This window comes from Haemaphysalis longicornis, unplaced genomic scaffold (genome assembly GCF_048455015.1).
Source record: "Haemaphysalis longicornis isolate Haplotype H1 unplaced genomic scaffold, Haemaphysalis longicornis Haplotype H1 scaffold_7, whole genome shotgun sequence".
NCBI lineage: Eukaryota > Metazoa > Arthropoda > Arachnida > Ixodida > Ixodidae > Haemaphysalis > Haemaphysalis longicornis.
Window position 1 is genome coordinate 142619734 of NW_027526422.1, and position 15568 is coordinate 142635301.

Below are 15568 nucleotides of genomic sequence, written 5' to 3' on the forward strand. Positions count from 1 at the left end.
CTGATGTTGAGAAATTCTGGTGCAGGAGCAGAATCGAGAGATAGCAAAATAATCGAAAGTAAAATAGCCAAGAATATATTCATTATCTTGTAGCGCTAACACCTCGTTGATTAAACAGACCTCTAAAAGACCCTTGCAGCACTTTTTTCAGGTGCCTTTTTTCCCCACATCGGTTCTTCTTGCCGTTCAGATTCAGAGGCAAAAAGAATTATCAGGATTAGTACGCGAATAAGTAACATTTACGGAAAGAGCATTATCTTTACGCGTGGAACGTCAAAAGGCATACTCTACGGTCGGCTTCACGCGCTTGTGTACCCTTTAAAGCCGTGATACGATTAGCCGCTTTCTGTGCTCTTAGCGACGCCCGACGCCTGGCATCTGCGTGCTTCGGTAAATTCCATGCCAAATCGTCTAACTGCATTCCATATGACGATGTCTGTGCTCGGCGGATATCAGAGTCGATGCCACCAGTGGCGGAGTTGGCGAGGATCGCAAAGCGGATGCGAGATTCGATGTTTCCCATCCGGGCTCAATCGTCGACGTTCAGTGACGTGATTTCACACTGGTAACCGCCATTCAGTTCACCGAAAAGTGACCACAGCTTTTTTAGCCCAGCAGCAGTTGGCTCGCATGTGACAGATTCAATCGAGCTATTTTTGTTCTACCGCTCTTTCGAAGGACGGCTGCAACTCCTGTGGGGAATTTCTTGGCCTGCACCGGCAATATTTTGATTGTGCCATAGCTTGTTATCGGTTAAACGAAGGAGCTCTGGCTTAATTTCTTGTAGTGTTAGCCGGAAGAGGCTCATCTGCAATATCGGTGCCTGATGAACAAACGCTCTCAAAACTATAATATCTGAATAACGACAAAAACAACACACACACGCCTAGGCATTCTCGCGCCGACTTCTTGCACCTTGCGTGTCGCTAGAATGGCCGCGTCGTAGAGCATTAGAAAATGCTTTTGAAGGTGTGCACTTCGACCCCGCGACAGCGCAGATTTTTGTGGCGTGTGTGAGCATGTTGGAGCTTCTTTTGTGCACCTCAGTTTATGTGACTGTTTCTCGCCTTTCTGTGAATATCGCCTTTCTGTGGGACGTCACATCAATCCTCAGTAGAGGCAGTGGACAGATTTCCCACTTTAAATCACACGGGGAAGAGAGAGAGAGAGGGGGAAAGTTGTATTCTTAAGGTAATGATGATGATATATGGAATTTAATGGCACACGGGCGACTATGGCCAAATGGGGGCAGAGGAAAGCTATTTTATAAGAGGGATATGACAGCACTTGAAGCATTTCACCAAACACAAACGTGAAATTAAACAAAAAACAATTAAGATGACTGGTGGAAAGGGCCAGGTTGTCAAGACCCTTGATAGGAAATTATGTAAAAATTTGATGTCGGCGAGAAACTCAAAATTGCGTTTGATGTAGACATGCACTGGTTTCCTCAAAAGTATGATGGTAGCTGTAGAATATGTTGTGTGTATAGGTGTGGGAAGTGTTAGGTTATGTTCTGTCACGTTTTTTGCATTGAATGAGTATGTAGATTACTGATATGCCCTCTCCACACCCGCTGCAATGGGTCTTGGTGATGCGGTGAGCAGGGGCCTATCCCTATCACTGCTAAGGCAACTTGGGTGTGTCTGTCGTGTGAGTAAGTTGCGCATATGTCACGTGTGTCCTTATTACATGTCTTTTGTTGTCTTCGGAACACACCAGTGTGTTTTCCATGTTTTGCGCAGGCGTTGTTCGGTGTAGTGCTTGAGGTCGGTGTAGAGTACCCTTGTTATGTCTACGGTGTTATTGAGGGCAGCAGTAGCGGTCCTCTGATCGGCTAACTCGTTGCCAGTGATCCCAGCGTGGCCAGTAACCGAGAGGAGTCGCACTCAGATTTGAGGCTCAAGCTCTCATTAAGGACACAAACACAACATTGATTACAGAATTTTTCAAAACTATTTAGATAGAAAAGGCACACGTCAAACTCGGTGAAACAAATAGGCCAATAACTTCAGCCGTAAGAGTACTGGTATTTACACTCATGGTTTTAGATGCGTTAAAGTAGGGTCCCTGGCCAGTAGAACACACAACTGCGGAATTGGTTGGCGCATCGCTAAAAAATTTGTAGCCTTGTATTTCCCCTGCAGATGCATGACATGTTGCAAAACGGCAGTTTTGGGTACCCTGTTTCTCTTTAAAATGAGCAAAGACAAATCACTGGATACAGGCAGAAGATGCCGTGGGGATAGAGAATAAAGGGTAGATGTTTTTAAAGTGCAGGAAAGTCACGTAATCTTCACAAGAATCCTCTCTCACCCCGAGTGAGTAAGGCGCAGAAATGGACGGACACTTTGAATAGGGTTGGTACGTGGATTTCTTGTTACTTACGCATTTGAATGGATGGTGACACTTCATTGAAATTCTAAAAACCTACAGTAAATCGACGTGCTTGTGCCAGTATTACCCTAAGCAACATTTGCCACACTCTACGTAGAGAACTAGTGCGGAAAGCACCAGGCGCAAGCCGAGTCTCCAAGGGTTGCACTGGGTTAAATATTTGTAAAGCTGCTTCCCTTCCTTATTTATATAAAACTATACTATAGTCCCACCGGGAGCCTACCAAGCTGGTGAAAACCTGCCGCAAAAAAATGCTTGTCAGCCCCATTAGAGTGACATGAAAAGACCTTGAGAATATTCATTGTTTTAAGTTATTTTTGTTTTATTTTTTGATGTGTGGTATAAAGGACAGTTTTTTATCGAAAACTTTGCTTTAGAAGTTGTCCTGTGTTTTTTTACTGGAGTCAAGACATCATTCAGTTTGACGGCTGGATCTGACCACATCCCACATATTTTGCAGAACAGAACACAGATGATTTTACCTTAGTTCCGCTTAAAACTGCTTTATTCACCCAGCCGGCACATTTGTGCACACGAAGCTGAACTTGGTGCTCGCAAATGGACATGTTACTCGATTTAAGCAATATTTAAACATCGTTTACATATATAAAACAAAAAATGGTTGGTGGCAATGCGTTTCCAATGGTGTTCATGTTGGCTATAAGCAATGAGTAGCTGAAAATAATTCCACTTTGTGGTGCACCACTTTCTCGCACATGTATCGTGGACAAAGCTGACCTTACGTTAACACGAAATGTTGTGTTAGACATATTGCTAGCAATCGTGTTCAACATGTTACCTGATACACCAAAGGACTTAAAGTCGCTAGAGATGCCATATCGCCAGGCTGGGTCGCAAGCCTTTTTAATATAAGAACACCGTAAGGACGAACTGGTTATGGATAAAAGCACCTCCTATGTAGAATGTCAATGCAACAAGTCGATCGTTGGTGGATCACCCCATCCTACAGCCAGTCCGGCAGATCTCCAGATACGCCGGAGTAGAGTTCCTGTATAAGACTTCTGTACTCCAAGGATACACGAGTCTTCAGGTAATCATCTCGAGGACATTGCAGAGGCCACTTGTCAGTGCGATGAAGCGAAAACTTGCGGGAAAGGAAGGGTCCTTCCACAACTTAAGAAAAGAAATTGAAATGGCTCCCCTCCACAAACCTAGAATGGGCCCCGATAGACATATTTTGTTGTATAGGTGTAACAGTGTCTCAAGATTGTCTTCATGGACTGGTTGCATCATTATGTATGATATGTTGGTAGTGCCTGGGTCTGAAGGCTGACACGTGCTCAGAGCAGCCCGTAATTCATATTGCGAAAACAGGGAGTTGTACGAGCATTGGACTCGTTATTATCCCGCAAAAACGTTTCACTGGATGTTTGGTGATTCACAAAAGTGTTTGTGTAGTGTGCAGAACTGGACACCTGCTGTAAATTTTATGCAAGTGTGTTGTGCAAGCCTGGCCTGCGAATGTGCCCCCTGTGATGCTCACCAGTGCAGCATGTGTGCCTTCTGTCCTTTGGGTACTCGTATTCGTGCCGACACTTTGCGTGTGTCTGTGACCCAGCTGATGGACGTGAGGAAGGTCCGTTCACTCGCTTTGCGCATCACGATGCGCACGCATTTCATGTGCTTTTGCCCGTTTAGAGGAAATGAGATTATTCGACGTGTATAACGGGAAACTACACCCCACGCCTTGTTTTGAGCCTCTTCGCCCACCCGCAGTACTCGTTCTACCATGGCCTCTTTGGTTCGCTGGGCAAACAGAGGCCTGGGGAACGAATTTGTCGCTGTGTCAAGAATGTACGCCGTGATGAGTTCGGCTGCTTCGTCCACATGTAGCTGTGTTATGGTTAACATTGGTAGTTTTGATGTTTCTGTGAACGTGCTACAGTTCGCTCGTGCTTCATTGGACCTCTTACGGAAAGTAGAACGGCTCGGACCTTCATATGTTAGTGCTGTATGGAAGTGATCACTACCGTAAAAGTTCATGCCTACGTCCCACTCCACGTCTCTTTCTTTTATTAGTGACAGGGCCAACAACTAATGTGCCTTCAGTGGTTGGTTATGAGGACAAGGAGTTGGTTGTAAAGATAGATTTCCTTCGCGACGAAAGATGACAGAATGGGGACTTTTGAAAGGAGAAAAATTGTGTCACCTGTAGATAAACTTTATACTAAAAGCCGCGCTTCTAACAAACCGGACTAGCAGTGTCATCCGATATACCCCTAAATCACAGCATCGCAACATCTGGTAACGACGACACTACACTCGGTGACAACTTAAGAACGCCACCGGAAGTTGCTGTTGTGCCTTATCACCATAGCCGGATGTTTCTCCGCGCGGCGCAAGTAGGGCGTTACTGGGAGTATTTTGAACATGGCGTGAGCCCTTCCCGGGATGGTTTGGATTTAATATGCTTATAACGACTCCAGTGGCGACAAACTGCGTGAGACAGGGCAGACGATATCACCCATTCATAGTAAACCCCTTTGAAAATGCGCACGCACTGACGTCACGGGTCCGGCGCTTTGGCGGAGTTATACACTACATGAGGTGGTGCCGTTCTTGAGTTGTAACCGAGTATAATATTGCTTGCCGGAGGAGCGCCAAAAGTACGTGACATCCGGTGGCTGTGGCTTTGGTTTTATAGATATTCCTGAGCTTCGGACTGTGGGACGTCTACTGATCCGCACTCCCTCTGCTCCCATTAATTACTTGTCTTAGCGCTAAAACGTTTTAGTCGTTCCTCTTGTGTCCTTGCGCAGTCAAACTATTGCGCGTTTCTAACGCGTTTATTTCTCAATCATGCGTATATTTATGCCGGTTTGGTCTGAAGTGCAGTTAAAGAAGCGAGCGCGTAATGTTCACTGCTGCATTTGTGCACAGCATTACAACACGTAATGCTGTCTGCTTAATAACACACCATGAATTGGAACTAATTGCTGTTATTATACATATTAAGAACTTGAGTGTCTGGAAATAGAGGCATGGCTTACGCCATCAGGACGGCGGTGAACAAGGCACTATCTTATCAGAATACAAGACTGCGTGCAAAATATAAACGTCAACCTAGATTCAAAAGAACCTCCAAGCGTTCTCTATACAAAACAAACCACTATGATGCACACGATCTGGACAACAAATCATTTATCCATCTCTTGAAAGGAATGATAAATGCGCTGTCTGTGCAAATTACTACTGGGCTCGATCTTCCGCTGTGCAATCCACTGCTCTGATCTGCCCATCAGAACACATCCACCTCAGGGTTGCTCCGATGTCAAGGCATAATTACCGCTCACAATAAAGAACCTTTCCACCTCCACTCCTTAGCCTGTCGGGCGAAAATTTGGTATCGTACTGATAACTACACACAAACACATTTTCTGTTGCCTCAATACTACACGTAAGACAACTTGCTGTGTACGAATGCGATTTTCGATTTTATTCAGAGCGGTTCAGTGCTCTACTAGTTGCAATAGAGGTAAGATTACCCTGCAATCGTCGCACCCAATCCCAAACTATTAATTCAGCAGTTCGAGGGCCGAATCTTCACTGTAAACCCAGATACCTCGATCTCGGTTTTTGTCTCAGCTTGCTCTCATGCCATCTGGCTTTTTCCCTTCATCTCACCAGCCACTTCGGCTTCCTCATTTGCTTAAGAACTCTTTGTCTACCTTCGCGCGTTCATTCTCACGTTCACTCTTCCCCTCTTCACGTCCTTTCGCCCCTTTGTGTAAAATCTCCAGGCAATCTTTAGCCGCAGTGCTAACCCCACGCCATTGTTTATTATATGCAAAAAATCGCAAATAAAACCAAGTCCTCAGGGGAGCACTTCTCAGAATACAACGAGCTCTTATTACCTCCCGCATTAGATACGCACCGCTCTACCTCACTCTTACCAATAACACCTGAGGGGAGTGCCCACGTATTAGAAAGACTACGAATTTCCCTTGAGGGGTGCCCGTATGCATAGCAAACGCCCTCATAACCCGCACAGAATTCTGTATTGCTTGCAGAGGTAACATCGCGCTCTGTTTTCCCAATCAACTCATCCCGCTGCGAAAAAAGTAATCACGGAGAGAACGAAGTTCTTTAAGCTTTTCGGCGCATCACGTTACTACTTCATCCCATTACTACACATTATTACCCAGCTATTCCCCCCGAAGGCCATGCCCGCATCACGGGAGCAGGCATTTCTAGGCATATAGTGGCTCCAACACAGGATAAAAACGCTATAGAGATAAACCTGTCTTCACAGATGCAGCAATATCCCCAGTGAGAACACTTAGACCAGGGAGGGGGACGACCGCTCCATCTCCGACGTAAACACCTTCTTCAAGAGCAGGAGCAAAACATGCGATACAAAGAACAGTTTAGAGCGCACATTACGACACAGGTGCAATATTACATACACTGATTCACAAGGAGCACGCACCTTCATGCTGCAATATCGAATGAAATTGATAGCAAACTCCGAATTCAACGCCTGTGTAGAGACGTACGATTTAATTGGGTGTCTGGTCATGCTGGGCGGCAGGGTGATGGAAGGGTCAACAAGTTCGGCAGCAAAACCACTTTCTAGGTCTCGTGAAACAACAGCCAACTAAGCAGATTACGCCACAGCAGCCTTTCTTCTCCAAGAACTCCGCGACTTCCCTTGGCCGATAAGCTATCCCGCACAACAACTGAAACACGCGCAAGTAGTTATAATGCAACTGCAAATGAACACCTTCGTAGCATCAGTGAGAGTGGCCTCTACAACGTCGTGACACCCACACCTGCCCAACCAGCTTCGAGCCCACGGCAACGGCACAAATTATAGATATAATCCATATTCCAAGTGGAGAACAGAACAACAAGTACATGCTCGGTTAAACAAGCTGCATTGATGATCACGTAATGAATTTGTGAGAGGCATGGTTCGGCGTACTCACTCTTGAATAGACTCATTTGTACTCAAACTCACGAGTGAGTAGGATGAGAGGGAGTACACACTAAGATTAAAAAAGTGAGTACGCTGGCGAGGTAGAACAGGGGTAAGGTGAAAACAGTTCTCATGAGTACACTACTTATGAGTATGAGTACTAATGAGTACAGTACTCATGAGTATAAGTACTCACGAGTATGAGTAGTCATGAGTATGAATGAGTATGAGTACTCATGAGTACAATACTCATGAATACTGTATTTGAGAGTGCTTGGACTCCTGAGTACATGCACCCGTGAATATAGCAGTGGAAACAAGTTTTATGACGAACTCGAGTCCGTACCCGCGTGTACGAGTCGCGAACATTTAGCGGTGCCGCTGTGGAGCTTAATTCTGAAGGACGGTAAAATCAAACAACGAAAGCTGCACCTCTCTGCATTCCCGGTTCCTGTTTGGCGCTGTAAGCATTTTTCGGCGGTCGCTGGCTAAGGGTTGCGGTGAAAAAGGAACAACGAGGGGTGACGGACACGCGGTAATGCGGCTGCTGTTCTGCTCCTGTGACACGTGTTGATTGCCGCAGTTGCTTTTGTTTACAAGTACGAAAACTGGGCGCGCGTGGCTGCCTCGTCGCGCATGCTCCGTTCAAGTTGTTTTAGGGGACAGGCGGTGGGGGCTGCTAACAATGCATGCACTACGCGCACCGAAGTAGCTTTCTCGGTCTTCAGCAGTTTCCGTAGACGCACGTCACACTCTGTAGTCGTTTCGTGAGCCGAGCCGCTCATTTACACATTCGCGAATAATTTACGTGATACGCGTCAAATCGACAGCATGGTTTGTGCCACCTAATTTTCTGCACAATTCCGCTGTGTGCATTTAAGACATAATTTTGCTGATGTAGGTTCGCCGATCTGGTTTTATTAGGCTCGCGTTCTGAAACATTTTGCTCAGGTTCGCTAGGACTATTGTCTGGTGCAGTGCCACTTAGAAGTGAGCATAAAGCCCTACCATGCAGGCGCGGCAGTGAAATTTGCCCCTGCATTGGAAATAAAATATCCGTGTACACTTAAGTACGTTTGTGAGTTGTCAATCGGACAACATAATGTCCAGTTGAAGGGGTGCGACGCCTTTTTCCGCCTCGCATATTTTGTCGAAGAGCTCTGGAATCTCGGCGCTGGAGGAACGTTTAGCATTCGCATAACTCTGCTTTAGAAGGACTACCTCATTCAGTGGTCCACGTTCATGCAACCGTGTATTGAGGAAGCTGACGACACGGTTAATTTCGGTTATTATTATTCCCCTACCTTCATCTGCTGTTTACTGGTGGGTGACCACCCCTCGCTAGCAACTACCGCAGAGTTTAAGCTCGCACTGTGGAAGGCTTCGTTAAGGGGCCGTGTTTATATGATTAACGCGAACGCCAGACGACGGGCTTTTCGCTGAAGATGGCGTCTTGGGACGTCTCGTAAAATATGTGGCTTGCACATAACGACGCCTCCAAACTTTTTAATCGATTGCTGTCCGCTTCATCAGTGCTTCTCGAGATAAGAGCTGCAGATTTTCACTGTGCAATCAATCTACCAACATTCCAGATTTACTCCTGGGAAAGGCTTTAAGACCAGGCGGAAGTCCAGCATATTTGGTGGTAGCATCCCTCAACCCAGATTACAACTTTTACAATCTGGCCGCTTTAACAGCGGAGCTATTTTACTCGAGTTGTTTCGAAAATATCCTGCAGGAATTGAGTCGCCCGAGCCGGAGCAGGTTCCTGAACACGTTGAATGCATCAGAGAAACCAGTTGCCATCGAAATGATTAGACCAAGAAGTGTTCTTGTAAGAAAGAGAACCCTCCTCCCACTAGGAGAGTCAAAGTGGAGGCAGCCCCACCGCTGACGTTTAGCTGTACATTTCTTTCCGCAAAACGTACACATTGAGTGGCAAGTGTGCCGTCTCTCTGTGGCATGCGCCCGTAGACGCTCAAGCTGGCACGAGAGATACGCAGCTTAGCCCTCTAAGCAGACTTCACACTGGGTGAAACAGAGTTTAGTTTTTGTTTGGTTCCCTGTTGGTCTAAATCACGCTATTATTTAGAAGGTCAATATTTGGAGCGAAATGAGGGAACCAGAATGGGGACCTATTTTTCCTGTAGTGCCTGTTTCCAGTTCTGCTGGTATATGCCGCCACTGCTTCGCTTTAGTTTTCACAGAAATTGAAAGTTCTTTTTGTTTTACTTCCAAGAATGCTAGCCGCGCATATTATTTTAGTTTATCAGCAGCTTGCGAGGAGGGAAAGCTGCATAGCATAAGTGTTGCTCCAATCTGTGATTTTTACAAATGGTTGGTTTTTGTTTTCTTTAAAGAGGAGCTCATAAAGAATGTTCTTCCCTAATATGCATCGCATTTTGCTTGGCGGTGGAGAGAGAAAGTTTTAGTGTAGTTTATTGCTCCGTTCGTCGAGGTTTACTGAGGTGCAGGCGCTACAAAAATGCTTTATTTACCATAAGAAATCCCCACGCGCATTTAAATATATCGGCCTAGCGATCTCGGCAGCTGCAAGAACCTTCTCATCCCATCACCTCACGTAGGCTTGCACAAATGAAATTTGAAAATGCACCAAGTCATATTATTGCGCAATACGAAGCAATAAAAGCCAGCATTCCTGGTTTTGCTCACTGGTAGGTGATTCTACAGCTTACCCTGCACCTGCAATAACTTCTATACCTATGAAACCAGAATTGAGTAAGAACCTCCGCCTGAGCTTGGTGGTGCTTTACTGCAGTGATATTTGTTTGCCGTCTTGCCCAAATCTACAACACTCACAGCATGCCACAGGAAGCGTTCCCCTTTTTTGCGTTCCCTTCCAGATATACAGGATGGCACGGATCCCACGAGGCACGTGCATCATCATCAACAATGCCAATTTTGGCGAATTCCAAGAGCCTAGGGATGGCTCCGAGCTTGACGTGGACCGCATGAAAGCGTTGTTCACTCAGCTGCACTTCACGGTCACCATCAAATCAGACCTCACAGCCGCCGTAAGTCACCCGTTCGAATTATCGTATTTGTTGTAAATTTTGACAAGATGCAATGGAAACGTAACAATTTTGCACCATCGGACCATCTGTTTCTGGAACCAGCCATGATGTACTAAATGTTGTGTATACGTAGCATATCGTCACACGTGTTGGGGACAGAGAGGACATGGAAGAGGAAGATAAACCGGCAGGCTCTTTATTAGACGTGGTCACTTTGAAGCCGTAACAAACTAAAAAGACGACCTATAAAACCCTCGGAAGAGGGATGACATGTGGAGCTGTTCAATTCACTCTACAGAGGAGGCACAGCATGTTTAACTCAGGGTCCAAGTGGTTGGTTATATACTGACTAATTACAAGTGAATTAAACTTGCTGCACTTTTAGACTCACCCGAACGCCGATCCATAACTCAATTCCCGATAAGAAAGTTGCAAAAACAATAGGTAATACAGCCTCTTTCTGCAACTAAACTACTCCTGCTGATTACGCCGTCTTAGCAGCTGACTGGAATTTTCGGACATTTAAGTTTGAATTTTAACTGACTAATCACGACAAGTAATTTACACTCAGTGTGCTAGTACAAGTGTGCTAACGACTATTTTTGTGTATGTTTCTCTAAAGATTAGCATTCAGACATGTAATGCCCTGACGGGACCTTAGGGTACTGAAATAAATAAATAAATAAAATAAATTTGAAGACGAAATAGAGCGGTTTTTCTATAACAATACCCCTGCCGTAGATTCCCATGTACTGAAGGCGACGACCAAACCAACAAGCTCGCACCTTTACTGTGAACTATGAATGACATGTACACAAAACTCGGTGTACTCATTGCTTCTTTTTATCAGACAATTATCATGTAAATATTTTAGAGGAACTCTTTACAAAGAGGGTAGAGTAATTTTCTTGTGAACGTATGTGATAAAGTTGGCTTTTCCGTGAGGCGTTTTTAGCATGCAAGAAAGGCTGCACAGAAACTTTGCGACACAAAGATTTCACTAATTCTTTGTGGAAGTTGCTGGTACACCCAATAAGGCAGCCTTACTTGTGTGTTGGTGAGGGTAACAAGGGGCAGACCAGTGGTTTGAAATATATGCACGCGTGTGACTCCCATTCTACGTGGCTATCGGGCTTATGCAACCTGTGAAACAGCGGACACCTACAAGTACATTACCAGTGTGTCACTGGGGTGTGGACCACTACCGGAGTTCGTTGTTAAATTCGTTCATATTTACAAGGAAGCGTCGCGAAGGTTGGGGCTTTCGTGTGTACCCGTTTTTTTTTACCGCTAATTATTTCTTTCGCCTTCGTGTTCATTTTGGCCACAAGTTTTATTGTTACATTGAAAAAGACTGTTATAAAAGAAAGACCAACTGAAATATTCGGGTGTCTACTGGGCACTGTATAAAGCAACTCATTGTTCACATTATTATCGGTGGGCCAAACCAAAGATGTACGCGCTGTGCTTCTTGCGGGTTTTGTTTTCTGGAAATGTCTAACTTCTGAGAAAAAAGCGTCAACAATTCACCTCTGGGAAGCTGGATAACCAGCGAAACATTGTACAGAATGACACAGGGGGACACATACATTAGAACAAGGGTATGGCCTGATTTTTTTTTGGAGGGGTATCAAGAGAAAAAAGTCATCCATGTTTATTGCCACATTCTTGTGGTTTTTTCTAAATACGCCTGGACGTCTAGCTACCACGCCGATAGGAACAAGACAAGACGAGGCGCACGTGAAGTTTCATTATGCGTGTCAGCTTCCCGACACCTGACACGCTTGGCGTGGCCGCCACAACAGGGAAAGCGTAAAGAAGCGATCACTCTAGTCTACCGAACGAGAACAAACAAAAGGGGTTCGCCTGTAGATTTTTCTGAGTGTAGTGGCTGGGCAGAAGAACATTTTAAGGACATATTTATAAATGTTAGCGGCCACCAAAGTAACATTCGCGTTCCCATTACAATAAAATTTTAGTGGCAGAATTAAACTAGAATTACCCTGTTTTCCTTAGTCTTACTGCTCTCATGCAACAGCGAAGGCGGATGGAGATGCAGGAAGCAGACGTGGACACAAGTGACCTCCCTCCTGCTGAGTCGTGGTCCATCTCGTGAGGCACTGCCAGTCCAGCACCACTGATGATATTTATTTTCATTTATTTACACGGCACTGCCGACCTCTAATACCAGATCCTTGGCAGAAGGGGGCGGTAAAAAATTATCATTGTGAAAAGATGTGCATGATCATGATAGTGGCGCCACTACAGAGAGACTCCTGCGGGTTCGAACAAGCCCTCATCCCAAGTAAGCCAGCCAGAAGGCTTCCCCTGTCGCTTTCGAGCTCAGCCGGCATGCTCAATATTGAGTCAGCCATGCCACAAAATGGTGGAATCGAAGAGTTAGCGTAATTAAAATATACGGATTATGCACACTACCAGCGCGCGTATGAGCAATCAAGCCCAATGACTTCTGTTGCTTTAGCGAGCATGGCCAAGCTACAGACTACTCATGTCGCTACAATTAGGTCTTTAGCAATGTAATAGGATATCGGTGTAATTCCTACTCTGTTTTTTTTCCATGTAGCTCCGACTGCGGAGACATAGCCTCTACAGGTTCAGACGAGCCAGTACACTACCACGATAGAAAACCGCAAAACCGCACGGCATTGGACACCTAGCCCGTGTGACAAACCGCCGTCAGCGTCTAGCCAGTACAACGTCAAGTGGCTTTGAGCGCACTCATGCACATGCCGGTACTCTGCACTTTGATGCAAGGACATGCTCACAGACATCGCTTCTTTGCAAGTCACTTAGCCTAAAAGAGCGGAATTGCATCCGTCCGATGAATTTGAACTGCGCGGGTCCACCCGATGCAACTCGGAGTACCCCAAAACTGACCAACCAACGAAGACAACGTTTCGCCTGCACGGGCAGGGAATGTGCAATCATGGCACGCACGAATGAACCAAGGGTGCGCGGCGCTATCACAAATACTGGAGATGACAACAGGTGTGGCAGAGAACAGGAGGGGTTAAACGAGTGACATACCCCGTTAAATGCAGTCTGGTCGTCTCCACCGGGCAAAGCGTGCAGCAAAGTCCCGAAGCAGCCTTCCTACTCCCAGCAGGGGTCGTGAGACCTTCTCTCTAATAAACAAAAAAAACAGCTCCTTCGATACGGAGGGGAAACTTACTCCCCGCACCACCTGTCCTAAAATGTCCTGGTCGGCCTGAAGGCGAGGAAGCCACTAGTCAAATAAAAATACCAAAAAGAACGTTTAATGCCAGGAGAGAAAGTAAATACACGCAGAATCTGCGCACGCATTTTACAAACACCGCCTGCACCATTTCACGCTACAACAAAAATATTCGAAGGATGTAAGAGCTTCCAAACAACCATTGTACGCTCCTAAGAAGCATGCAAAACCAACTGTGTGTAGTTAAAATATCCTTCTGCTCAGTGGACGAAGAAATGCTAACATTGGTAAACTATCTACAAGACGTGAAATAAGATTGCGCTAAGTACATCATGTAAAGATGGTGGTGTCATACTTTTAATAAACAAGGTACACAAGAATGGACGCAATCTTCTAAGGATTGCCACAATTTACGACAGTCGGGGATCATACAGGCGGCGAAAAGTTCTTACACGGTTAACGCTCGTGGACGCGTGTTTCTGGAGCAACGTTGTTCTCCTTCGAGATTAAAAATGCGCAAGTGCCAGGGATGGGCTTCGACTGGCGTATACAATTGGCGGTGACGCAAGTCGACCTCACCCTCTAGTGGCGTCGAGCTTAGAAGCTCTGTGTTGCAACTAACAGGGATGGCGTGCAGGGTTTGAGCCAGCACCCAACGGCAAGAGACCACTGAACATGACCGACCCTGCTGAGTATACATCAGGTAGGAAGAAACTAGCTCGAGCTTCTGTCCGGCACCACGTCGCACCCAATGACGAGTGTGCAAGGTTTGTGACCTTTGGGAAAAGCTCTGGTGGTGCTCACCCGGTGCACCAAGCAAATTTGCAGGTTACTGCCGCCTGGGTTGAGTGCAACAGCACCTGGACTACTGCACTCCTTATAGATACTGAGGAGTTAAGGTTTACCACACCGATGACAACCCCTTTGGCTGCAATGTTCGATTAAACAGCGTCGTCCGCAGGTCGCAGTTGTCGACCACGCTGCTGTGGCAGCCGGAGTGACCCGGGTATGTCGGCCACTTGAAGACCGGCTCCCTGCAATCGATATCGATGACCGTCGACTAAGCTGAGCTGTTCAGGGCTCGCCATGTTTACGGGGGCATTTTCCAAACTTGGACACCAAAAAAACTGCCCGCCAGCCCGCACAATAAATTAAAAAAAACCGCTTGTCAGCCTTCAGTCCAAGGTTAGCTTGTACGCACACAAACGGGCACAGCGTTGAACAGGGAAGAGGTGACGGGTAATATAGGCACCCTCTGGAAGCATAAATTATCTCACTTCGGCATCCGTGCATTCACTCACGGCACAATAGTCGTGAAAAGGAGACAGAGAAAAAAATATTTAAACAGCAGAAACCCTCCGCAGTGCTCTCAGACCACGCTAGCTTTCTTATCACGACGATGACCGGCGAAGGGAAAGCGCACCACAAAAATGTTCACTCTAACCGCAAGCAAAATTAAGAGATCACACAAAGGAGTACTGATTGATTGCTTAGTTCCACCGAGGGCAAAAAAGAGAGCTGTGAAATGAGCTACACTGATGTTTCCTAATGCACCCCTGTTCCCCACCCTGACGCCGGTGGTAATAGCCTCACGCTGGTCTCTCTGACCGAAAAGAGATAAGACAAAATAATGCCACAATTCATCAAGCATGTCAACCACCATCAGACTACGCTCACGTGAAAGTACCGTGACCAAACTGAAACAAACAATAACACCCCCGAGTTACGAGAAAAAAGGGGGGCCACGTTCGCGCAAAGTACAAAACAAGGAAAACGACAACTTGGCGTCGTATGCGTGGAAGACGAACGCAAAAAAAGGATTTTTTTAATTTTCTCAACGAATGTTGAGGACATCTTTAAACTATTACACACGACGTTTGTGACTGGACAATAAAAATACACAAACGATATAGGCGCGCGGCATTTACACTCGTCTTCTGGTTATTTCAGCGCCAGCCGTAAATTTATGGTCGCTGGTCAACTCCACACACGTCGGAGTAT

At 46.0% G+C, this 15568-nt stretch overlaps 1 protein-coding gene across 1 annotated transcript in view; it reads left to right on the forward strand.

The window, feature by feature from the left end:
• LOC144145246 (uncharacterized) overlaps window positions 1–15568 on the forward strand; it is a 329859-nt gene that overhangs the window by 245521 nt on the left and 68770 nt on the right. Inside the window, exon 18 of the mRNA XM_077676783.1 lies at window positions 10201–10371. Coding sequence (XP_077532909.1) covers window positions 10201–10371 — 171 coding nt within the window. The remainder of the gene's footprint in view (window positions 1–10200; window positions 10372–15568) is intronic.